At 37.0% G+C, this 26,351-nt stretch overlaps 1 protein-coding gene across 12 annotated transcripts in view; it reads left to right on the top strand.

The window, feature by feature from the left end:
* KIAA0753 overlaps positions 1–26,351 on the top strand; it is an 86,561-nt gene that overhangs the window by 45,080 nt on the left and 15,130 nt on the right. For 11 of the 12 annotated variants that reach the window (XM_079134091.1, XM_079134089.1, XM_079134092.1 and 8 more), the window contains 9 exons: positions 5,766–5,998; positions 7,427–7,593; positions 10,867–10,983; positions 12,137–12,226; positions 12,435–12,524; positions 19,208–19,286; positions 20,345–20,428; positions 23,613–23,798; positions 25,047–25,128. In XM_079134091.1, coding sequence (XP_078990217.1) covers positions 5,766–5,998; positions 7,427–7,593; positions 10,867–10,983; positions 12,137–12,226; positions 12,435–12,524; positions 19,208–19,286; positions 20,345–20,428; positions 23,613–23,798; positions 25,047–25,128 — 1,128 coding nt within the window. Of the gene's footprint in view, positions 1–5,765; positions 5,999–7,426; positions 7,594–10,866; positions 10,984–12,136; positions 12,227–12,434; positions 12,525–19,207; positions 19,287–20,344; positions 20,429–23,612; positions 23,799–25,046; positions 25,129–26,351 lie in introns of those variants that run through there. The other variant, XM_079134087.1, reaches the window with a different exon arrangement.

Raw genomic sequence — 26,351 nt, 5'->3', positions numbered from 1 at the left:
GCTGTTTTAAGAATGCCTTTTGTAAAAGTTTATTGTTGGTTTTTTGATCCCTGATATAAAGCTCTATACTTTTCCTACTTAAGTTTACTGAGATTAATGACATGTTTGAAATTTGTTCTACCTTAATTTATGTTTTTCATTTGCCAAGGTATTTTTTCTTTGTTGTAATTTACTATCTCAATGATGGTTTTCTTGTTTCATTTTTCTTTTCTAGTGATTTGAAAGTTATTTATCAGTCCATCTTCTGTTGGTTTATTTATAAATCTGTTGCTGTTTTGTGGAACCTTAATAGATTAGCTCTCTACCTCTTACATGAGTGGAACTGTAAGAAACCAATAGAGAATTCACTCAGTTGTATGGGGTTTCCCCTGACACCATGTAGCTCTCCCATAATTCAGTTCAATTTGGATACTAACTACTGAGTTAAAGTCAGATCCCACAAGTTTAGGGCTCAGTTTCAGAAGACCACTTCCACACTAGATATCAATCAAAACTCCTAGGTTATTACCAGCTACTCTGAATCAAGGTTTGCCATGATGGCTCTCAGAATTCAGGAAGCTCTATACTTACATTTACTCGTTTATCATAAAGGGTATTACAAAGGATAAGGACAAACAGCCAGGTAGGGAAGATGCATAGGGCAGAGTATGTGAGAAGGGCACAGAGCTCCCATGCCCTCCCCAGCTGCATCACCCTATAGGAACCTCCATGTACTCAGCAACACAGAAGTACTCCAAAATCCATAGTCTAAAGATTTTTCTGGAGGCTTTATCATATAGTCATTATCAATTTTAAACTCAATCCCCAGCTCTTCTGTTCTTCCTGGAGGATGTGGGTGGGGCTGAAAGTTCTATGATTCTTATCATGTCTTGGACTTTTTGGTGACCAGCCCCTCTGCAAAAACCCACAAGAGTCACATCACTGGAACCAAAGACACTCACCCACCAGGAAATTCCAGGAACCAGAGTTAAAGACATAATATTAAAACAAAAGATATATCTAGCACCTCTGTGGCTGGGGAAATTACGAGGGCTTTGAGGCTTTCATGTCATGAACAGGGGCCGAGACCAACACACACACACACACACACACACACACACACACACACACGTTTTATACAGAATATCACAGTGACAAAATTAATTACTAGGTGATATCTATTCACTAATGGGATATTCACTCCCCTTCATTGAGGCCTTTCTTTCCATCAAAAGGCATTTGCTAGCCTTTCCCTTGAGAATGAGCATCATGTCTATTTGTCTTTATAAGTCTCTCTGAGGAGCCCTGTGTTGAGTACATAGTCAGGCACTTAAGCAAGCTTTTTTGTTGAAAGACTCTGTGAAGAACTGTAATTGAATAAGAAAGGATTCCTAAGCAGTAGATTACAGTGATGTGGATCCTAGGCACTGGGAAGCTCACTTCTGATGCTCTAGAGGAAGTGCAGAGAACATTCCAGGCCTGTTTACAGAGAAGTGTTTTCCTAAATAAGTTAGAAGGTTAGATGTTAGATGATTTCAGCTGACTAGTAAAAATGAAGACCAGCTTCAGAGAGAAGTTGAAAACCTCCCAATCTAGGTTCAAATGATGAAAAGCCAAAAGACAAATGGGGGAAACTTAAACAAGAGGATCTAGATTCAAGACCTAGCACTGCCACATTGTGATCCTGGGTTGACTTAATCACTATAAGCCTTAAATTTTTCATCTATAAATGGTGATAATAGTCCTTCTCCCATGTGACTTAGTTGTTAAGTAGCAAATTAGATAATTGCTAAATGCTTATGAAAATGGAAGATGTTATTTTTAGTTCCTGATCTCCAACTTATTAAAGTCTAGATTATGTTAGGCACATTCTAAATAAGAAAACAGAAAGGAGTTTTACGTGGTTATGAAAAAGTAAGCTTCCATTCTCTGGAAAACATATTTATATGGAACAGATCCACAGTCCCTAACAGGACAGAATGAATGGGCCTGGCCCTGGACCCAATCAGAAGACTGAACTCTCTGTTTATTCTCCTTGTGACATTGAACAAAACATTTAACTGTTATTTCCTCACCTGAAAATTTTAGTAATCCCATCCTGCTTGCTTTGAGGTAAATCATGCTCTGTGGTGAGGCTCAGATGAGATGGTGAATGCAGATTACATGTTAAATGGGAAAAGGGTACAAAATATGAGGGATGATGATTACAATCATCATTATCATCATTATTATGAATTTAAATGTGTTATTGCTTTGCAAGTTTAATAATTTGCTCTTGGGAAAGACTATGGTGGCCTTCATTTTATTTTTGGCTTTTCTTACCCTTATAATCTGGATTTTAGAAGGACACATTTTTCTGTTTCATTTTAGATATCGCTCACCTAATTCATCATTCCAGTTTGCTAAGGTTTCTCCTCCCCGCCTGACTCCTAAAATTTGTCTGGGGAGCTACATGGATGGGAAAACCTGTCTGTGGCTGTCTTCATTTAGGATCTATAATTGAACCTGATTGGATCACCTATCTTGTGATTTACATAATTGTTGGTTGGTAAAGTGTTCTAGTGACTTCTCATTTGTTCTTGCAGCGGTTGATCGCATTAGTATAACTTGTCAACCAAAACACCCCAGTAATCTCAAACTCAGCTACCTCTAAAACTTGTACTGCATTTACTTGCTTATTTCCATAAATCCTAACTTGAAAAAATGAGAGTTGCTTCAATGTATGTAAACTTAGGAGGTAATAAATACATTGTAGACTGAGGATCCAATCTTAGCATTCTTCTGTTCTGACTTATATTTCCTTGCTGTGTAATTTCTGTAGCTTTGAAAAGTATCTCTGATTAAAAGAAAAGTGATGCAGAGGAGTCTGACCCTTGACTCACAATTGTTAAGGAAGTCTAGATGTAGGTTTTCTTTGATTATAAAATATTCAAAATATATAGAAAAGAGTAAAAATAATATTCTCTGTGTATCCAGTATGCAGATTTAAACATTTTTGCTTTATTTACTTAGGGAAATTTTTTTGAAAAATAAAATAATAGGTACAGTTGAAATTCCTTAAATATTTTTCTCATTCCATTTTCTTCCCCCTCCCTCAGGAGGTTACTGTTGTTATCACTATAAAGGCAAACCTTTTCTATTTTTAAGTTTGTATTTCTTATATATCTATCCATAAACAATATAAAGTGTTGTTTTATGCAGGTGATATCTTACAGTATGTGCCATTCTGCTGTTTGCCTTCCCCCACTAATGTTTATAAAATTTGTTCATACCGATAGGTGAATTCCAATTTTTTTAATTTAACTGTTGCATAGATCTCCCTTATATGAATTATACCAGTTTATTTTTCAGTTGTTCTTATTTATCAATGGATATTTGGGTTGCTCTCAAGTTTCTTGCTTATTTTTTTCCTTTGTGAGACTGGGTCCTGTTGTTTCCCAGGCTGGTTCCAAATTTTGTGTTCAAGTGATCCTTCTGCCTCACCTTCCCAAATAGCTTGGACTACAGGCAAATGCCACTGTACTGGCTGGTTTTTTGCTTTTATAAGCAGCAGTGAATTGAAGTGAATATCCATGTGCCTATGTTCCAGTGCATGTATGTGAGAGTTTCTATAGGTTGAACGTATACCTGTGAGTGTAACTGCTGGATTACAGTGTAAACGAATCTTCAACTCCACTAGAACCACCAGGTGCTCTCCAAAGTCCTTAGGCCATTCACCCCTATGCTAGTGAGAGTACTTGTTTTTCTATTGCTTGTTTATACTTGGTATTATTATACTTAAAATTGCCCCCACTTTGGTAGATTTGAAATGATATCCCTTTTACTTAAATATTTCTTATAACTAGTGAATTCTGTCATCTTTTCATAATTATTGAAATTTTGTATTTTCTTATTGCCAGTTTCTTTGCCTGTTTCTCAATTTGGATTATTTTTCTTGTAAATTTATAGAAGATCTTCTTATCATTTGGATATTAAGCCCATGGTACTTATGTACCATGCATCGCAGGTGTCTACTGTTGACTTTATGATGAATTTCTGTCAAGAGGAAGTTGTTCAGTGTTAATTACATTTAGATATGTCAGTATTATATTTTGAATTTAAGAAAGGCTTTTCTGGGCTGGGACTGTAGCTCAGTGGTAGAGTGCTTGCCTCACATGCATGAGGCACTGGGTTCAATCCTCAGCACCACATAAAAATAAACACATGAAGAAATATTGTGTCCATTTACAACTAAAAAGTTATATTATAGAAAAAGGCTTTTCTGCCCTGATGTCAGAGGATATCCTCCCATGTTTTCTACTTTGAAGTTTTCTTACCATATTCAGATTTTCATTCCATTTGGCATTTAAGTGTTTTTCGTCTGTGGAGACCAGGGATTTTAGCATGGGTTTTGAACACCTTAGTTCATACTCACTGGATTGTCATGTCCTGCCTCATTGGTTTCTCCTTTTGCCTGCAGGGTTCCCACACTGCCCCAGCCATTGCAGTTCTATCACTAGGACTTAATCTCCCTTAGCAAAAGACTCCCACTTCCACTCCTTTCTCCACTCTGTTGTTCTTCAGATTTATTTAGATAATTTCTTGGGATTTTACTCTTCATGTGAATTTTAGAATCAACCTATTTAGATCTACCAAAAAAATCTATTTTAACCAAATATGCATTCAAAATTATAAGTTACCTTGTGGAGAAGGTAATTTATAATTTACATCTTTATTAAGCCTCTTCATTCATGAAAAGAGTTTATTCAGATATTCTTTCATGCCCTTTAAAAATGCCTTTTAGGGCTGGGGATATAGCTCAGTAGAGTGCTTGCCTTGCAAGCACAAGGCCCTGGGTTCAAATCCCCAGCACTGCCAAAAATAAATAAATAAGTAAATAAATTTTTTAAAAATGCCTTTTAAGGGATGGGATGTAGATCAGTGCTCCGTGCTAGAGCATTTGCCTGGCATGTATGAGGCCCTGGGTTTGTTTGGTTCCCCAGTTCTACAAACAACAAAACAAAACTTTTTTTTTTTTTTTCCTGTTTAAAAAAAAAAGTACTCCTAAGTACTAAGTGCCTTATAGTTTTTGTTGCCAGTACTAATAGGATTTTTTTTCTCTTATGTTTTCTAATTAGTTATTTTGATAAGTTGGAATGATACTGACTTTTAGGTTGTTTTTCTATTTAGAAACCTTGCTAAACCCTCTTCTTAACTGTAAGTTTGTACTCCAATTCCTTTGAATTTTCTAAATAGACCTTTATCTCCTCTTCAGATAGGTTTTTTTTTTTTTTCATTTCTCATTGAGAGTTGAATGTCATGTATGGAGTTCATTCTATTCTGTGTCAGATTAGGAGCTCTTAACTAGGTTGAGTAGAGAAGCATCATTAAAATATTTATATTTTAGAAAAACAATTTTGGTAGCTAGTGGAAGGTTTGATGAAGATGAACAGGAGTCAGCATGGAGATGCTCTTACTGTGATCGAAAGATAACTGCAAGGCCAGCCTTGGGGAGTAGTAAAAGGGAAGGAAGGGCATCTGCACATGAGAGTTTTTAGAGTTAGGACTATAAGAAACCAGGAAAATTAGTAAATTTGGGAGCTAAGACCAGGAAGTCATTCATGATGCTTACGTTTCTGCTTTTAAAACTTAGCAGTATTTATAAGAGGAACGCAAGTTGACAACAAAACACTTTGGTTTTCAGCAGGAGTACGCTAGCTATTTGGAGATTATCTGTTAAAATCATTCTCACCAGTGTGCATTGAATGGTATTTTCCTCACATTATTTTTGTGAAATCTCCTTGTAGATAAGTATCAGCCACATGCAGAGTTTCCAGTGACCCAGAGGTTGGAGAGGGAGCTTGATGTGTTAGATGTGGATATCCTTCCTGAAGAAGTCCCATTAATTTTAAACCAAAATGCAAGCTTCAAAGATGAGGCATTAACCCTAGCGAAAACAGGAGCAGTGAAAACAAAGCCTATGACTGAGTATGTGCCATTTAGGAAGAAAGATACTCTGGAGCCGGCAAAACTACAGCAAGTATGAAACTATTCCTTTCTTTTGATCTATTTATATTAATCTGACAATGTCCAAGGTACAGGCTAGTAAGTGGTATGGCCAGCATTTCATTTCTCATGAGGTTAGATGCCAGAGCCCTTTATTCCAAGAATCTAAGTTGATTTAGCTTAGCTCCAGGTTGTTTTTATATTCTAATAAAAAACAGTTTTTAACATTGTTACTAGAACAGGGCATTCTTTGTTGTCCTGGGTCAGTAAGATCTTAACTAATTTCATACCAAGGTCCAAATTGGGCTGTTTTAAAATTCAGGGTGTTTGTTTTCTGCTTCCAGTTGGGAAGTGTGAGATTTGAGAGGATTTAAGATTTGGTTCCTGCTACAGATCAATATTGGTCAATAATAATCACTGAATATTAAAGGGTGTCTTTGGGTAAATGACTTTTAATATGACTTGGGAGCCAGGTGAGTAGTTAGAACTTGATTTGAAACTGAATTAAATTTTAGACTTCTATTTAAAACTTCTTTAAGGTCATACAGTAGAAAATTGGCCAGAAGAGTACGTCCTACTGCACATACACTATACAATGTGACTACCATTTAATGGTGTTGTCTAGCCAGGCATGGTACCGCTTCCTATAATCCCAGTGACACTGGAGGCTGAGACAGGAGGATCACAAGTTGAAAGCCAGCCTCAGCAACTTAGTGAGGCTCTGTCTCAAAATAAAAACTAAAAAGGGCTGTGAATGTGATTCAATGGTTAAGCATCCCTGAGTTCGATCCCCACTACCAAAAAAAAAAAAAGAAAGAAAGAAGAAAAAAGAAAAAGTGATGGTACTGTCTGAAGACTTCCACAGCAAACCTATAAATTGTCAGATGGCACCAGAGAAAGGAGATATGGAAGATATCATTAATTACTGCCTTCATGGATTAGGATCTAGTCTTTATTCCTTCCAAAACAAATTCTGATGGGGTTCTTTGGGAAGTCCAGATTGAGCCTGTAAGAATACAACTTGATGTTCTTCTCTAGAAACAGAGCCTTATGCTTTGAGATCTTTTAAAATAGCTTGATTCATTCTCTTTAGACCTTAGGCTCAGAGGTGGCAAGTATTTTTACCAAGAATATTTTACAATTTACTTTTAAACTTTATGGAATTTTAAAATTTGAGGTTTAATTAGAAAAAAATACATAAGTAAATAATATATTTGGCGTGTGTGTGAACAAATGAAAAGGTGACAGAGCCAGGGATTCCAATTTTAACTACCCTCTGCAGAGTTGCTTTAGTATAATTTCCACTCTTCCCCTAATCTCTGCCACACTGCTTTCTACTTGGGTTTTACTGAATGAATGGATACATGAATAGCAGGGAGGCACTTGGAGCTTCAGTTAGAGGTTGAAGCCAGGGTGTCTTTGATATTTGTATAGCTTTGTAATTCATATTTACCTCTTATAGGGACTCCATAAAGCTGAAAGAAATAGACCAAGCCACCCTCACAGCAAAAGCAGGTTGCAGCAAACAACAGTTTCATCCAGATTAAAAATGAACCGACAGCCTTCAAAAGACCATAAGGCTCCCTGGATACCTCCAAACCCTACATCCCCACCAGCATCTCCTAAGTGGTATGTAAAAATTCAAGGATCTATTTGGGTATGTAAATTTATTTTTCCTCCATTGATCAAAAGTGACACATAGCTTAGAACAAGTGGAATAGCAGGTTTAATTCTTCACAAGAAGAAGAAATACTTTGCTGGCATGTGTGAGGCCCTGGGTTCAATCCTGAGTACTGCAAAGAAAAGAAGAAGTGCTTAAATGGGTAATACATGAGAAGTTTTTGTCCAAAACTCTGCTGTTTCCTTTTTCTATCTGATTATGGTTGGAATAGTCTTCTTTGTGGCACCCTAATGACCAGTGGACATGTGTCACTATAGGGAGAATTGTGCACTTCCCTCATCTCTCCCCCAACAATTACTTGAGACAAGGGACTTTGTCTTTGTTTGCTTTGCTTTTCTCTTTCTTCCCTTTTTTTTTGTACGGGGGATTGAACCTAAGGGACACTTAACCACTGAGTCATATCCCAGCCCCCATTTCTTTTTGAGATGGGGTATTGCTAAGTTGCTTAGGGCCTCTAAATTGCTGAGACTGACTCTGAGCTTGCAATCCTCCCCTTAACTTCCCAAGTCACTAGGATTACAGGTATGCACCACTGTACGCCCTAGGGACTGTGTCTGTCTTTTACTTTGTTGTTGTTATACCAGGAATGGAACCCAGGGCATTTAACCATTGAGCAACATCAACAGCCTGTTTTTTGTTGGTTTTTTTTTTTTTTAATTTTATCTAGAGACAGGGTCTCCCTGAGTTGCTTAGTACCTCACTAAGTTGTTAAGGCTGGCTTTGAACTCGTGATCCTCTTGCCTCAGCCTTCTGAGCTGCTGGGATTACAGGTGTACACCACTACACCCAGTGGGATTGTGTCTTTTTTATTTTTTTTAAGTTGTTGATGAACCTTTATTTATTTATTTTTTTAATTTATTTTTATTGTTCATGTTGGGATACATGTTGTTTGTACATAAAGTAAAGGCATACCATTTATGTAATCATACATCTACATAGGGTAAAGATGTTTGATTCATTCTGTTATTTTTTCCTCCCCCCCCACCCCTCCCACCCCTCTTTTCCCTATATACAGTCCCTCCTTCCTCCATTCTTGCCCCTCTCCCACCCCCCATTGTGTCATCATCCGCTTATCAACGAGATCATTCGTCCTTTGGTTTTTTGAGATTGGCTTATCTTACTTAGCATGATATTCTTCAATTTCATCCATTTGCCTGCAAATGCCATAATTTTATTATTCTTTATAGCTGAGTAATATTCCATTGTATATGTATACCACGGTTTCTTTATCCATTCATCAATTGTAGGACATCTAGGTTGGATGAATCTTTATTTTTTATTTATTTATTTGCAGTGCTGAGAATCAAACCCAGTGCCTCACACATGCTTAGCAAACACTTTACCACTGAGTCACAGCCCCAGCCCCCCCCACTGTGTCTTTCTTATATTTAAATGTTCAGTGCCTGGAACATCATAGGCAGTCACTGAGTCTTTTGCAAATTAGTAAATATTTTAAGATAATTTAAATTGCAAGTTGAGATAATTATGAACTATAAAACCACCCAGATCTCACTGACACTGTCTAAACTGCAGGGGGCAGTTAGAATAATGCTGAGATTATTGTCTTTGTCACCCTCATTCATGGTACATGAGAGAATGAGGAGTTGCCGTACCATGGGGCCAGAGAGAAGGCATTGTCTTCAAGAGGAAGTGGGGTTCAGTTAGGAAATAGTCTTTCGGGAGCTCAGTTAAAGATAATAGAGAACATGTTTGCCATGGGTTCAGAAGTTCTTGCCAACACAATGGAAGGAACCAGAAGGTGGAATAATACTAAGAAGGAAGCAAAAAAAACAGTATCCTGAGGAGGAGAAGGGGCAAGGAAGGTGACTAGAGGGATCCAGCTTTGGGAAGGCTGTCAAAAGACAAAGTTAACAACCTGGCTCAAAAGATTCTCCTGCAGATTCCGAGTAGTTCGGAATCAATGGTAATACTTACTATTGGCCCTCATTGTAAAATGGAAGAAAAAATGGTGAGAGAATGTAATGTCTTGCTCATGTAGCAGAACTTGAACTAAAATCAGGTCTTCTGATTTGATTTTTGTTTCATTTTGTTTTGTTTTTGCAGTATTTGGGATTGAACCTAGGGCCTTATGCACTGAGCTACCTTCCTAGTCTCTTAAATTTTATCTTGAGTCAGGGTCTTGCTAATTTGCCCAGTTGGCCTCAAACTTGGCATCCTCCTGCTTTAGCCTCCTGAGTAGCTGGGATTACTACCATAACTGGCTACATTATGTCTTTTTGTTTGTCTGTTTTTATTACTCTCATTTTTATATTTTCTTATGTTTAAGTATTAATACAGAGATAGGAATTTGTTTTAGTTAGCTCTTTTGCTGCTGTAACTAAATGACCTGAACAGCACAACTGCGGAGGAGGAATAGTTTGAGGGCTCACAGTTTCAGAGGTCTTAGTCCATAGAAGGCCAGCTCCATTCCTTGGAGCTCAAGGTAAGGCAGAACATCATGGCAAAACAGCATGGCAGACGGAAGCAGCTCACATCAGAAAGCAGAGGGAGACTCCATTCTCTAGGTATAAAATATATACCCCAGAGCCAGACCCCAAGTCCCACCTCCTCCAGCCACACCCTGCTTCTTCAAATTAATCCCATCACTGATTGGGTTAAGATCCTTATAACCCAATCATTTCTCCTCTGAACCTTCCTGCATTTTCTCACATGTGAACTTTTTTTAAGATAATTTAAATTGCAAGTTCAGATAATTATTAACTATAAAACCACCCAGATCTCACATCCAAACCATAACATAGTCTATTTGGTGGCTTTAGCTATTGAAGTTTGTATTGCAAATCAAATATTCGGTGGACTCTTTTCTAGTATATATATGGCAGGTGAAGGGAGGGTAAGGCTTCTTGGCTCACAGTGCTTCTAGGTCTTATAGAGATACATATATTAGTGTAGTATGGAATATTATTAGTGACTCAAATCTATATGTAAAAGCAGGTTTTGTTCACTGTTGCTTATAATTGAATGTCATTGTTTCATTTAAAGTAATGATAGCTTCTTTGAAGCAAAGGGAATGTCTCTCTGACCCTATGCCTGACGGCTGGAGGATCTCAGACTTCTTCATGTTTAGCTTCTAATTTGGGGCTTTGTGCTGTAGATCACCATGACTTCAACGCTGTTGTCTTCTCTGAGCCAGCACTTTTGGATGAGTCACTGGATGTGGAATGAATAAGTATGAAGGTCTACTTTTTCATATTTTGCAGTGCCGCATGGCTAAGGGTAAAATCTAGCCCCAGAGATGCTGCAAGAGAACAGTCTCTCCAACAAGAGGATACTCAAGAGGGAAGTCAGTTGGGTGTTGTTGAGCACAGAGCAGATAGGTTTGTGCTGATATTTTTCAAAATCTTTGAAAATTAAAGGGCTCCTTTTATGTAGACTCTAAAGCAAGCTCCGTCTTGTCTTTCTTATGACTAAAGTTGATTATTTAAAATGTAGATTACTAAACTTTTCTGTTAAACTCTCCAATTTATAATGAGCCCCTCTTTTATTCCTTCTAATTTCGTTTGTTCAAAATTGTATGTGTGTTTATTATATATCCATTGCTAGTTTTGTGTATGGCACAATTGTGACCTCTTTGGAGACTTTTTTAAAACAGGATGAATAAGACATAATCCCAGCCCCTGCTTACTTAACAATCTTCAGGGAAGGTGTATAATTAGCTATAATTTAAGGTAGAACATGGTATATACCCTACCAACTGCTGAAGAATTAAGAACTGAGAGTTTAGAAGAGGGAGAAGTTACTTCTTACTGCAGAGATCTAGGCTTCATGAAGGAGATTGAAATTGAACTAGAACTCACAAAGAAAGAGAGCAGTGAAAAAAGGTTGCTTTGCATTTTTTTGTTGAAATTATTTTTGCAACTGTGGGAAAGCAAAGAAGAAAAGGGAATCAGTCTTTAGGGCTGGGGGCGTAGCTCAGTGGTGGAGCATTTGCCTGCCATGCACAGGCCATGGTTTGATCCCCAGCACCTTAAAAAAGAGTGGGGTCATTAAATAATTTGATAATATTCACATAAACCAAACCTAAAGAATCAAAGCTCTTTCATACACAATATAACTGTTTAGAGTTAATGTTCCCTTTTATTTTTATTTGACTTTGCTCTTCCTACATGGGGGTTCATTTCTTTGTCTAAACTTGGAGATATAAACTTTGTCTAAACAGTAAGGGCTTTGTTTTAGTCAAACAATAAATTCTAAGTACAGTGATGCTTAGTTTTCTTGAGAACATAGGTAGAACAAGAAGTTTTCTTGTTCTACACACTAACTCAGTGTTTTTATGCATAAATATCTCTTTATAGGAAATAATACAGAGAGCTTTATGGGTACAGAGAAGTTACATTACCTACTGAGTCCTTAATGGAATCAGGATTGGTGCTGGGGCTCAAGAGTCCTAACTCCTGCTCTGTTTCTGTGGTAATGATGCCCTGCAGTGTAGAGGCATAATTGATTTGACTCTTTTGTACTGTCTTCTAGGCTTGCTTGGCTTGATACCGAGTCTTCCAAAAGATTGAAGGAACTAAAAGAATTAAAAGTCAAAGAAGTGGACCAAATGCAAAAACAGAGGTAAATACTTGTTTCTGAAGTAGAAAAAGGTAAATAGGCCTATTTTATATCATCTAGCTATTGAGGGAATTGAGATTGTTTAGGTCTCCCACACTTCTTAGCTTATTGGCTTTCCACCTCCTTAAAAGTCTGTGAAGCCTACAGTGGAACCCAGGGAGTCCTGGTTGCTTTGAGGAGAATTGAGGTGACCCTTTGTACTGTTGTCTAGGCTTGAATGGCTTGATGCTGAAACTTCTAGAAGAACAAAGGAACTGAATGCACTGAAAACTGAAGAAATGGATCGACTCCAAAAATTAAGGTATGCTTTTGCTTCTGAAGACTAGGGAGGGGCTGGGGAGATAGCTCAGTTGGTAGAGTGCTTGCCTTATAAGCACAAGGCCCTGGGTTCGATCCCCAGCACCCAAAAAAAAAAAAAAAAAAAAAAAAAAAAAAAAAAAACAAAAGATTAGGGAAAGCTTCCCATTCTAATTGATTCAGTTTAAGCAACCACCCTGGACTCTTTAGGCCTAACTTCATTACATGAGTAAGTGAATGAATGAGCATCTGCATGCCTACATGTACCTTATACCGTGTTTTTTGCTAGGAAGTGTTTCCTTTATGTGGAGTTTGAAGAAGAATTGGAAACAAAAACAAACAGAACAACAACAACAAAAAAACCATCTATCATTTGGGGGAATTCTGTCTGAAAGATCAGAGTCTTAATTTTCCTTATTTGTTTGTACTACCCTCAAAGGTACTCTTCTCTCTGAGGGCAGAAGGTTAGTACATTGTACATGTTCTGCTCATGAGAGTGTGTGGATTCTTTCATTTTCCATGTTAGCTTGAGTACAGTCTGTTTTCAAATAAAGTTACTTTTTTCCATCCATCCTCTAAGAGTGCTACCACCTAACTGTAGGCTTAAAGAGGTTTGTTAAGATTTACTGGAGGAGGTGGGGAGGAAAGAGTAGCAGTTCATTGGATTAGACAAAAGGGAATGAAGGGAATGGAAGGGAGATGGGAATAAGAAAAGTAGTAGAATGAATCACACATAACTTTCCTATATTCATATATGAATACCTGACCAGTGTAACTCCACATCACATACAACCACAAGAATGGGAAGTTACACTCCATGGTTGTATGTTATGTCAAAATACATTCTACTATTATGTATAACTTAAAAAAAAAAAAAAAGATTTACTGGAGCTGCTGCTGCTGCTTGAATTGGCTCATTTTTCCACCTCTGATAATCATTTACCCTGCAGTCAAATGAACAAAACACTTTCTGTAACATCTGCATTTCTGTCACTATGATAGAGCATTCAATCCAGGTTATAATGGCTGAGGTTTATCATGAGAGGGCTAGGATTTTTTGTTTGTAGTTAAAATTTCAAGTCATACAATCACAATCTTAGGACTTGAAGGATCTTTTTTCCCCATTGGATGCTTCCAAGCCACTCCATACTGTCTCCACAAAGTAACAGTCTAGCATATGTATACCTACCCTCTTTGACAGGATGGTTACTACTGTCAGAGGGAGTTCATTCCTTGGTCACCTATAGCTATTAGAAGGCACATCCTTACACTGTGTGAAGTTTGACTCCCTGTGATTCCTACCCACTTGTCTTTTGGACCATGTAGCATAAGCTTAATCCTGTGTACCCCATTTATCCCTTTGTGTGTCTTCTTTTATTTTAAAAAAAATCAAACATGTAGAACATAATAAATGCCTGTGAACAATTTAGAGCATTATAAATGAACACCTTTGCACCCAAGCCAAGAAATGGGTCATTGCCACTACTGGAGAAGCTTCCAGTGACTCCTCCTCAACAGCATCCTCTTTTTCCCTGGAGGTAACAACTCTTCCAATTCCTATATTAATCTTTTCATTTATCTTTTTCATAAACCTACCACCTATATGTGCATTCCTACCAACACATTGTTTAATTTTGAAAATGGAGAATAAAATATCTGGCTGAACCAAGGGACAGTGTTGCTGGTATTAGATGAAGGCTTTCAGTAAAATAAGTTGGATAGAGTCTGGATCATAATCTTGTGTTCCTTTTTTTTGTTTTTGGTAGTGCTGGGGATTGAACTCAGGGCTTCACATATGCTAGGCAAGCACTTTACCACTGAGCCAGGGGCCATAGGTGAACCAGGTCTGCTGGACTTTTGGAAGAAGCCTGACCAGGAGAGTAGGCTACCCTATTATACTCTGCTTCTCAGCTCCTCTGTCAGCTTTAATGGGGGTGAGACAAGGATCCTCAGCAGACACTGGGCACAGAGGGCCAGGAATGTCACTGGTATCAGGGCAAGATGAGTGAAGAATCTAGTTCAGGTTAGCTTCTATGGTTTTCCACATCTTTTCTTTCTGTTTACTTTTTAAAAAAATATCTTTATTTTATTTATTTTGTTATGTGGTGCTGAGAATTGAATTGAATGCAATACCTCACACATGCTAGGTGAGCGCTCCACCACTGAGCCATGACCCTAGCCCTGTTTACTTACTTGTTTTGATGGAACAAATTTAGCTTCTTTAATCTTAAACTAGCTTCTTGAGAAAGGATGAATGGAAAGTAAATCATCTTAATCCTTTCAAACTTAAAATGGTCTTCATTCTACTGTTATATTTGGTAATAGTCTTCTTAATGGGTATTGTTTTTATTGACAATTTTTAAATTAAGCTTTTTTGTTTGTTTGTTTGGTGATGCTGGGGATTGAACCTAGGGCCTTTTTCATGCTAGGCAAGCACTCTACCAACTGAGCTATATCCCTAGCCCAAATGAAGCTTTTTTTTTAATGAGATAATTACATATTCACATCAAGTTGTAATAATACAGAGAAACTTTGGAACCCTTTACCCAGTTTCCCCAATATAATATCTTAGTGAACTATAGTACAGTGCTAACAACCAGGATATTGACCTTAATGTGGTCAATGATGGGCAGTGATATGGTCAAGAACATTTCCATCACCACAAAGTTCCCCTATGTTTTGTCCATTTATAACACACCTACTTGTAACCCTTGGCAACCACTAATCTGTTCTCCCTTTTATGATTTTGTTATTTCAAGTCTTTTATAAATGAAAACATAGTATGTAACCTTTTGGATTTGACTGGTTTTTTTTCCCATACATCAATCTCTGGAGATTCATGCAGGTTATTGCATGTTTCACTTGTTCATTCTTTTTGTTGCTAAATAGCACTCCATGGTATGGATACACTTCTGTTTTTTTAAACATTCACCTGGTTAAACATCTGAGGGACACAGGGTTATGTCTGGTTTGTGGCTGTCATGAATAAAGTTTCTATAAACACTCAAGTACAGTTTTCTTTTCTCTAGAATAAATGCCAGAGTGCAATTACTGGGTCACGTGTGAGTTGTGTTTGATATTGTACAAAACTGCTGAACTGTTCTCCAGAGTGGCTCTCTATTCCCACCAGCAGTATTGAGAGGTCCAATTGCTCTGCATTTTTGACAGCATTGGGTGTTTCACTGTGTTTTCTTTTAGACATTGTGATAAGTGTGTAGTAGATGATCAACATCTTTTTATGTACTTATTTGTTCTCTACTCTTATTTAATGGCACATGGCACAGGTTTCTTTGTGGTGTTTGGTTTTAGTTGGGCAGTTATTTTCTGAAAATTTCCCATCTTACTCAACTGTCCCTTTCTTGGTCCTTTGGTCTTTATCATATCTTACTTTATCTTATATTTGTGTGTACGTAAGTATGTGTGCACCTATTGGCATTTCTGGGTTGCTGGATTCTCTAATATCTGTTCTAGAACATCTGAGGCAAAAAGGAAACCCAGGGAGCTCACCACCTTATCTTTCTTTGGTTCCCAGAATCACTGATCTGTCTTTGCTCCACCTTTCCTAGTTCTTTTCTCTAGTTTATATTTTATTTTATTTCTAGTTTATATTTAATGTCTAGGATTCCTAGTTGCACTTAAAAAAAAAATTGGGAAAAGAATACATATATTCCTCCTCTCCTGAAGCAGAAATCTAACCAGAATTTTTAAAGTATTATTTCATTGTCTTGTTTCAATGAGAAATCAGAATCTTGCTTTTTAATTCTTTTCGAGAAGCATCCCTTCTTTTTCCCCAATGTTCTGAAATTTCACAATAGGACTTGGTGTACATGTGTTTTCATTTATCAGTGGACCTTTTTCAATCCAATAGTTTATTTCCTTTAGTTCTGAGAAATGTTCTTGCTTATTTTGCACTTGTTTTCCTTGTTGTTTTCTCTAATCTTTGGTTCTGCAACTCCTGTTCTTGAATGTTAGGCTTCCCGGATTGGTCCTCTGATTTTCTTATCTATTTTTCCTTTTTTCTCCCTGCTTCCCAGGAGACAGTTTCCTTATACTTATTATTTAACCTGTTATTAGATTTGTTATTTCTGCTACAGTGTTTTTAAATTTTAAGAGCTCTATTATATTCTCCAAATTTCTCTCAGTCTCCTTTTATACTATTTTCTTCTCTTTGAGTACATTAACAATAGTTTTTCTGTACTTTGCCCTATATAATCTTCCTTTTCCTTCCCCAGCTTGTAATCCTTGGCTATCTTCTAGTGTTTAAATGGAGGGCACTGATTACTGGTTGAAAACTCTATTCATCTGAATTAGAATTTGTATTTAGTTTTAAGTTTTTTTTTTTTGTTTTTTTTTTTTATTGTTTGATTGTGGTATACTTTACATGTAGTAAAATACAAAGAACTCAGTGCTTTATAGTTTGGCAAGTTTTGACAAATGTATATACCTGGGTGACCAAACCCTAATCAAGTTAAAGAAAATGTCCATTAATGTTGGACATTGGCTCCTAGGTGTTCTTCCTGATTTCCTTACCCAAAATGACTGAATCCCTCACAGAGTCAGCCACTTTCTGATGTTTTGCCAAATAGAATAGTTTTGCCTATTTTTGAGCATCTTCACAGTACACTCCTTTGTGTCTGTCTCGCTTCTTTTGCTTAACAAGATATTTGAGTTGGGCATGTAATCCCAGTTGCTCGGGAGGCTGAATCCAGGAGTATTGCAAGTTCAAAGCCAGCCTCAGCAAATTAGTGAGGGCCTATGCAACTTAGTGAGACCCTGCCTCAAAATAAAAAAAAAAAAGTAAGATATTTGAGATTCATCCACATTGTGCCTATATCTGTGTAGTTCATTCTGTTGTATTGCTGAATAGTATTCCACTGGGTGAATGTACTACATTCTCTTTATGCATTCTTCTGTGATTTAACATTGGGATTATTTTTCATTTTTAGGTAGTTTGTATAAAGTTTTTATAAACATGCTTACCTATTCTTTTTGCAGATATATGCTTTCATTTCTCTTGAGTAAATACTTAGGAGTAGAATTTCTGGGTTGTAAGATAGGCAGTTGTTTATAAAACTACCATACAAATTTTCCTTAGTAGTTGTAAACTTTTGTACTCCTGTCTGCAATACACAACTTTTCTAGTTGTTCTGTTTCCTTGCTTAAATTTTGTCTTTTCAGTCTTTTTCATTTTAGCCATACTGGTGAGGATGTGGTGGTCTTTCCTTGTGGTTTTGATTTGTATGTCCTCAATGACAATGGTGGTGAGCACCTTTCCTAGTGTTTATTAAGTGAAATGTCAGTTCATATCATTTGCCCATTTTTGTTGGTCATTGTTGTTTTCATTTATTGGTTTGAGTTCTTTATAGTTTTTGTATACAAGCCCCTTGCCGGATATATGTGCAACAAATATTTTCTCCTAATACTGTAGCTTGCCTGTATATCTTCTAATAGTATTTGAATGATGATTAGAAGTTTTAAATCTGATTAAGATCATTTTATCAGTTTTTCTTTTACGGTCTTTTTTTGTGAACTATAAGAAATCATTGCCCAAGTTAAACATTTCAAAGATATTTTCTTCTAAATGCCTTATAACTTTAGTTCTTATTTTTGTGTCTATGATACATTTTGAATTAATTTTTGTGTATGAGATACTGATCACAGTTATATTTTATTTCTTATGGATAGCTGGCTATTCCAGCACCATCTGATGAAAGGATATTGAACTTGAGCTTTCTTCTGGGGCCATGTGAGTGGACTCCTATATTGGTCTTGAAGTCTTTTCCTTTGGGATGGGTCAGGCTGCCCAGAAAAGGGTTATTTGATCTTTTGCCTAGAGGTTAAGGATCTGGTCCTAGGAGCTGAGTTTGGGAGGGGGCTTCTAGTCTTATACTCAGCATTCAGCTTGCATACTTGCTCCCCTCTTTTGAGTCTGGCCCCTGTACAACTGTGATTGATCACCACTAGTCCAGAGACTCTGGAGAATGAACAACTGAACTTCTCTTAGAACTGAGGAGAGGCATTTGTCTAGTTGTGTGAAGAAGGGCAAAGGATCTAGGGATCTAATTTCTCAAATATCATTAAGCTCTTGTCTTCCATTATTTAACTACTCTCTCCCAACTTTCTTCAGACTTAGACATACCTGGTACCACTAGTTGCATGGCCTGCTTAAGTCAGAAGTGCACATGTGAGTTCTTAGTTTCTCCATTATAGGCCTAGAATTCAGCATTCTTAGGTCAGCTGTTTGTTATTGTTTTGTTCTTAGTCTTGTAGCACCTTTTTTCCCCCCTCATTTTCAAGGGTACTTGTATCTATCTTTGCTATTATTTTCAGTGAGATTTTGAAAGGTAACAGTTTACTACCCTCTTTAGCTATTTAGAAACAACTAGTATGTCTTCAAGTGTCCCCAGAGCTTAACACACTTCCTTAGATGTTGTCTAAGCCCTTGTATACCAGCAGTGTGGCCTCACCTGGGAGCCTGCTGGGAACGCAGAAATTTGTCCTTACTCCACCGGCTGATTCAGAGTCTATGTTTTAAAAAGATCTCCAGGAATTTGTGTGGTCATTGCAGTTAGAGAAGCACGGTAGGTCTTATAATCATTTGATTTAGTTTCACATAGAGTGGGTGGGTATGCAAAACAGGATGTTTTCTTGCTTTTGACATGAATTTTCAATTTTATTTCTAAATAGCATTTCTGCCACCCAGTTAGCGGACAAGGTAGAGGAGGCAGTTCTGGAACGTTTGAAACCTCTGTTGGTCAAGGCCCAGGTAATCTAGTTCATCTCCTCTGCTTGTCTTTGGAAGTTCTAAGGTAAAAAGAGTTGCCACAGAGGTAATACTGACCCTTTGTTGGGCCAAATGTCTCTTTGGTAGCCTGAAGCTGCAGTGCAGATCTCTGCTTGTGGTGCATAGCACAGGCATGATCCTGGTGGGCCCTCTCTAGATACCTGTAGACTACTGCACACTATTGTTGTGTCCTGTGTTATGGAGAAGGGATACAGATAAGGGGAAGAAAGGAAAGTCTCACTTTTGAGAGAGGTGAGATATTAATTTGGGGAACAAGCTTTGGTTGCAGTTTGCATTCCTAACCCAATAAATCTATTGGTGATGTTAGTTTTTGGTTTCCTGCTTCCACTCTAATGCTGTCCTCTCTCACCACAGTGATTTGGAATGATTGGTTTTAGGAGAGGGAGATTAGGACACTTCTGTGCATGAACCAGTACTTTCCTGAAGATGAAATAACATGGCAGCATCACCAAGAGGTTGTGTCATCCTCCCCTGAACAGTGAGCTAAATTCTATAGCCAGACCCTGGCCAAACCCTACAAATAGAAACCATTGTGTTTGAATGAATAGATGAGGCTACAAAAGAATATTATAGTCTTAAATAGAATGAATACCATCTGGGTCCCTGCACAGACCACTGAACTTTGTATTTCTAGGTTAAGGAATGTTAAATTATTATTGAAGTCCATGGAAACTTCATGAGTATTGAACTAATGAGATCTTAGTGATCAAATCATCTAGCCTTCTCATTTTATCATTGAGGAAACTGTGGAACAGAGAAGTTGAATGACTTACATAAAAGGACACAGCTACTCTGGCAGTGTTTTACAAAGTTGAGGGAGGAAAAAGCATGGTGAGCCAAGAGCAACACATGGCATTTATTTTCATGAAGACAAAGTACTTTAATTGCTGTGAAAACCCTAATACCACTAGAGCTGATAAATAGTTCCACACAGAAGTTATTCTGGTAACAGCATTCATTTGTACTAATATGAGTTGTAAGTTTTTATAATCCATGAATGTATTTGTCTCTTTTAATAGAGAGTTAATTCTTCTGCGGAAGCAAATACTCATTTGAAGGATCGTCCATCATTGAACACAGCAGCAGCCCAGCCTGCAGAGCAGGTGCGTGTTGTTGGTATTCTGGTATTATTACATGAAAATGTCTGCAGTCGAAGGAAAATGATATGCAGATTACTTTGCAAACACTACATTATCGTACTCAAGGAGGATCAAAATTACTTTTCATATCTGGCATGTTAATTCTTACAGTTATATTTAGCATTATGACTTAGATCACCCTTGCAAACAGCACACATAACTCTCAGGAGCCACAGGTTTTTGTCGGTTGCTCTTTCATCTCTCCTTCTGATGACAATGTGGGTGCACTGTGACCCTGAATGTTGATGACTGTGGCAGAAGAATGGTCGCCCTCATTTCCTTTCTTTCATCTTACTTGTGCTCATTACTCGCCTAATTTCCTTTATACTTAGTGCCTAATATTTTTGTTAGGCAAGCATGTTTTGAGTGCCTAATATGTGACCAGTGTCTGGTCTAGCAGAGAGAAAAGAAGGTCCAGGAAAGAAATAAAAACGTCTTCTGTTGGCATGATCCTCCCTTGTGTAGGCTAAGGGCTGTGGAATAGAAGGTGCAAGTTGCATTCATTTAGTGTTTGCAGAGGTAGGAAATATATTTATTGTTTCAGTTAACTCAGAGCAAGTAAAGGGCAGAGCAAGTACAAAGACTTCAGGAAGTTGAACTGATATCACCACCTAGTGACCTTAGGAACAGGAAGAAAGATTTGGAAAAGATATTCATACCTATTCAAATTACTAGTATTTTATACCATATTTTCATAATCTTTGTAATTATAATTCTCTTTGTGATTATAATTCTCTTGTACCAGTATTGTACCATGTGACCAAATCTCATGGGAGGTGAGACTAAGACTGGAAGTTAAAACCTACATTTGGTCATTACAAAATCAGTTATGCTCTGGTTGGTGTTTTGTGCAGCATAGCCTCTAAATGATTTTTCCCCTGGCAAAATAATGTGCTCATTTCTAACTTAGGGAGGCAACTCAGTACTGTGTTTTAACATGAAAGGAAAATGTAGTGATTATAAATGCAGATAGTAGAATAGACATGTTTGAGTATTGCTAGGAATGATCAGCCTTGAACTGTTCTGTAGGCATTAAATAATCTCCAATACAGTTTATTGAAAGGGAAAATTAACTGTCTAGTATTTAGAATTCTGGGCTATTATTATTTTTATTTATTTTTTTGTACTGGGGTTTGAACTCAGAGGCACTTAACCACTGAGCCATATCCCCAGCTTTTTTTTGTATTTTATTTTGAGACAGGGCCTTGCTGAGTTGTTTAGGGCCTCCCTGAATTGGCTTTGAACTTGCTCCTCCTGCCTCAACCTCCCGAGCTGCTGGGATTACAGGCATGTACCACTCCACCCTGCAAATTCTGGGCTATTATAAACATCAGAATCATTACTAGGAGTTTTCCAGTTAGTAACATCAATAGTCAATGTTTATAAATAACTGGACAAAAATATACAGAAACAAATTCATGGAAGTTGTCATGATAAAGTAGAATTTTCTTTTACTATGTTAACTTATGAAAGAGCTGTGGGACCTTAAACACAATTTCTCAGAATCATTGTCTTTAAAATGGAGAAGGGGCTGCAGTGATAGCTCAGTTGGTAGAATGCTTGCCTTGCAAGCACAAGGCCCTGGGTTCAATCCTCAGCACTGCAAAAAAGGAAAAAAAAAAAAAAAATCAGTCATTGGGCTGGCGCTGTAGCTCAGTGGCAGAGTGCTTGCCTAGCATGTGTGAGGTGCTGGGTTTGATCCTTAGCACCACATTAAAAAAACAAAACAAAACAAAAAAAAACTAAAACTAAAATTGAGAAGACAGTTTGCTCCATTTTACTTCTACATAACAAGTAAAATTTTTCTCAGTAAATTTACCTCTAAACAAGGTGACCTCTGATACCAGAAGAAAGCTCTTATAAGGGGATATCATATTTGTCTCTTACTGCTACAGTTTTTATTAATTAAACCTTCATTTGAAAATTATTTTTCTAAAATGTATGAGGTTTTTGTTTTAGAATTTAAAGTTACATATGCTTGTCACCAAAAATCTAAACAATTAGGAAAGAAAAAGTGTAATACGTAAAGTTAAACCTCCACACAAACAGACCATGTGCCATTCTGTACCATGCTGCTTTCTTTATATTTTGTCACTCCTTCCGTGTCAACACATTGACTTCCATTATCTTTTTTAATGGAGCATAGTGTTCTTGGTATTCCATTCTTTTATAGATGGAAAATATTGCATGTGCAACACACACACACATACATATACATCTTAATTAACCACATCTGTTTTGTTGGTTAGCTATAGGTTTTTTTTTTTTTTTTTGTAATTTTATAGTGTTTATTCATCTGATTTTTATTTCTTTAACTTTGATTAGGGTTAGACATTTTTTATCTTTATTGGCCATTAATTTGGTTTCTTCTATTAGAAGATTTTTTTTTTAATGCTATAGCTGTAACATTTTACTGAGTGTCTTATTTCATGCCGGGCACTGTGCTAAGCATCCCAATATCCAAGGTCTTGTGAAATCTACCTCTGAAATACAAGATTATTATTTCCATAGAACAGATGAGAAGATTGAGGCCCAGAGAGGTTGAGTAAACTTGCCTAAAGTTGCAAGCTGATGAGTGGACAACACCAGACTTTAATCCCAAGAGTGTCTCATTCTTTACCCAGCATACATTCTATGTAAGACTTGTATTAGGATCAAGAGGAATATAATACTTGTAGAAATACTTTGAAAATGTTAAGGATACAAAGTCAAGAAAGGCTGACTAAGTGCTCCCAGATTATAACTACAGAGTTTCGAGCAAAGATAAAAAATCCTGAATTTGGTGATGTTTTGAGTCTTTTATAATATAAAACTATTGACCCAAAAGAAAAGAGGCATATCCTTGAGTGTGTGTGATGTGTAAAATATGGTACCTTCTCCTGAATGTAGCAGAAGAAGAGATTTGTTTTACTAATGAACAAAATAGATAATTTATATGGACAATAATGGTATTACTTGATTAATGCTGTTATTTAAATAACTGATGAAAATTGTACTGATGTTAGTGCTTTTGGTATTTAGTGACTTAGAGGTTTGTTTTAACATAGAAACTCTATCAGTTTGAGCATTATTCTTTTGGTTCATTATTATCAGCAATAATCTTTAAGTTTTTAATCACCTTTCTACCCTTCCTTCCCTTGTTTTATAGGCTATAGCAGTTAATTCTGAATCTATCAATATTCATCAGATGGATTACTTTTTGGAAGATACTGCTCATGAGCTCTGGGCTATGAGTCATGCTAAGATCTTGGGTTCAGAAACCTTAGCCACCTTGAGAGACAGCAAGGACAGCCCAAATCTGGAGACCATGATGCTCCGAATGGAGGAGATGGAAGTAGGTCTAGGGCTGCTGGTCTGGTTTGCTTCTTGGGGCTCACCTCTTCCTCCTCATGCCTCTGGAACTTAATAAGCCATAGTCACATGGTCCTGCTTTTAATTCTCAGTTGTATTAACAGCTAAGTGTATGACTTTGTTATAGTCACTTACTCTGTCTAATGAGTAGGGTTTTTAAGGATGAGGTATAAAGCATTCAGCATAGAGTCTGACACACACCCCAGTAAGTGATTTTGATGACTATTATCCTCCTAATAGTAATGATTTGTGATTCTAAAAACACTGTGACCATAGACTTTTTCATCCATTAGCTTATAAGGACTATTCAGCTGTCTCTTCTGCCCTTCTATAGTGTAATCCTATCAAATCACAGATAATTTTACCTTTAATTTCTAGACTACTACTTATGCTTTTCTTATAAAATTTTAACCCATCCCCTGGATTATTCACAGCAGGAAATTGAGATCCAGTAAGGGAATAAGCGATGTGGCCAAGGTCACAAAAAATTACTGATAGAGCTCAGATGAGAATCCAGTTCTCCTCACATCAAGTTCAACATTTTCTTTTTCATTGTACCATGATTAAATCTCAGTTGGTCTTTGCTGATAAATGGAAGAATTTTTTGTTGATTTTTGAAAATTCTAAGATATGCAGTTTATCTTGATCTTGCATCTAATTTTCCCTTCTTCCCATAACTTTCCATACCCTAGCTGTCCCAGACAGTAGCTACTAGCCACATGTGCCAATTGAAGTGTTAAATAATTAAAAGTATATTACATAAGTATATATTAAAAGTGTATTAAAAGTATAGTGTTAAATAATTAAAGCATATTACAGGACTGGGGATATAGCTCAGTTGATAGAGTGCTTGCCTAGCATGCGTAAGGCCCTGGGTTCAATCCCCAGCACGACACCAAAAAAAAAGCACACTACAAGTGCTCAATAATTAGTAGCTACTATAATGGATAGGGAACATAACCAATGTTTCTGTCATCCCAACAAGTTCTAATGGGCAGTCCTGGTCTAGACTGCAGTCATGTTAATCACCTTGTTTTATTTTAGACTTCACCTCATGAGCTAATCACTTTTTCACTTCATGAGCTAATCACTTCCTATCCTGGCAGCTATTCATTCCTGGCACTGCATCTGTATTAATCATGTCTGCAGAACTTTTCTGTCCTTACTAGTTCTGGTTTATAATGAAACTTATTTTTTTTCATTAATTAAACTTTTTTTTTTTTTTTTAAAGAAATACCAGGAGATAATTCGCCAAAGATATAATAAAATTGTATATGCTGATCCTCATTTATGGATGCAGGAAGAAAGAAATGGTAGGTGTTTCCCCCACTTTTTCCCCCAACATTTTATTCTAAAAAGTTTCAAACATATAGAAAAGCTGAGAAAAAATTTACAGAGAATATTCATGTACCACCTTTGAGATTGTAAAATGAATATTGCTAATTTTATCTGTACTTTTTATTCTTCTATCCATCAGTTCATCTTATCTTTGCATTTCAAATGCATCTTCACATTCCAAAGTTGCCAGATATACTTTACCCCTAATTTTGTGGTATATATATCATCAGCTAGAATTCAATATTTATTTATAGTTTTTTTCTTCTGACTTAAAATTTACATATAATAAAATGCACAAATTTTAACTGTCATTTGATGGGTTTTAAAAAATGGGTACATGTTTGTTACTACAACCCTGTCTAGATATAGCACACATACATCATCACCTCAGAAGGTTTCCGCATGCCCTTCCCAGTCATCTCCCACCTCCAGGCAACCACTGTGCTTTTAAAATCAGTTTTGACTTTTCTAGAATTTCATATAAGTGCAGTCATAATATATACTCTTGTCTGGACTCCTTTCATTCAGCATAGTGTTTTATAGCTTTATGTTGCTTATTCTGTAGCCACTGTAACAAATTTAAGTTATTCACAATTTTAATCCAGAAATTTAGTGACTTAAAACAGATTTATCCTCTTCTAGTTCTGGAAGTCAAAAGTCTGAAGTGAGTTTTAGAGGCTGAAATTAAGGTGCTGGGGGGGGCTAATTCCTTCTGAAAACTCCAGGGGAAAAATCTTTTCCTTAAATTTCTTGCAGCTGGGCTGGGAATGTAGCTCAGTTGGTAGAGTGCTTGCCTTGTAAGCATAAGGCCCTGGGTTCAATCCCCAGCACCGTCAAAAAAAAAAAAAATTCTTGCAGTTTCTAAGGCTGTTGGCATTCCTTAACTTGTGGCCTTTGTACTGTTGTCTGTTTTCATTCCCACATTGCCTTTTTCTCTTCTGTAGTCAGATCTAAATTGCTTGTCTGTTATAAGGACTCTTCTGGTCACATTTAAGACTCTAGTAATCCAGGATTCTCTCCTCATCTCAAGATCCTTAACTTGCGGGGTTCAGTGGCACATACCTGTAATCCCAGTGGCTGGTGAGGGTGAGACAGGAGGATTCAGAGTTCAGAGCCTACTTCCGCAACTTATTGAGGTCCTAAGCAACTCAGCAAGACCCTGTCTCAAAATAAAATACAAAAAAGGTCTGGAGATGTG

Source organism: Sciurus vulgaris, assembly GCF_902686455.1.
Source record: "Sciurus vulgaris genome assembly, chromosome: 3".
Classification (NCBI taxonomy): Eukaryota; Metazoa; Chordata; class Mammalia; order Rodentia; family Sciuridae; genus Sciurus; species Sciurus vulgaris.
Note: the sequence above shows the minus strand (reverse complement) of the source record. Positions and strands in the feature narration are given on the sequence as shown.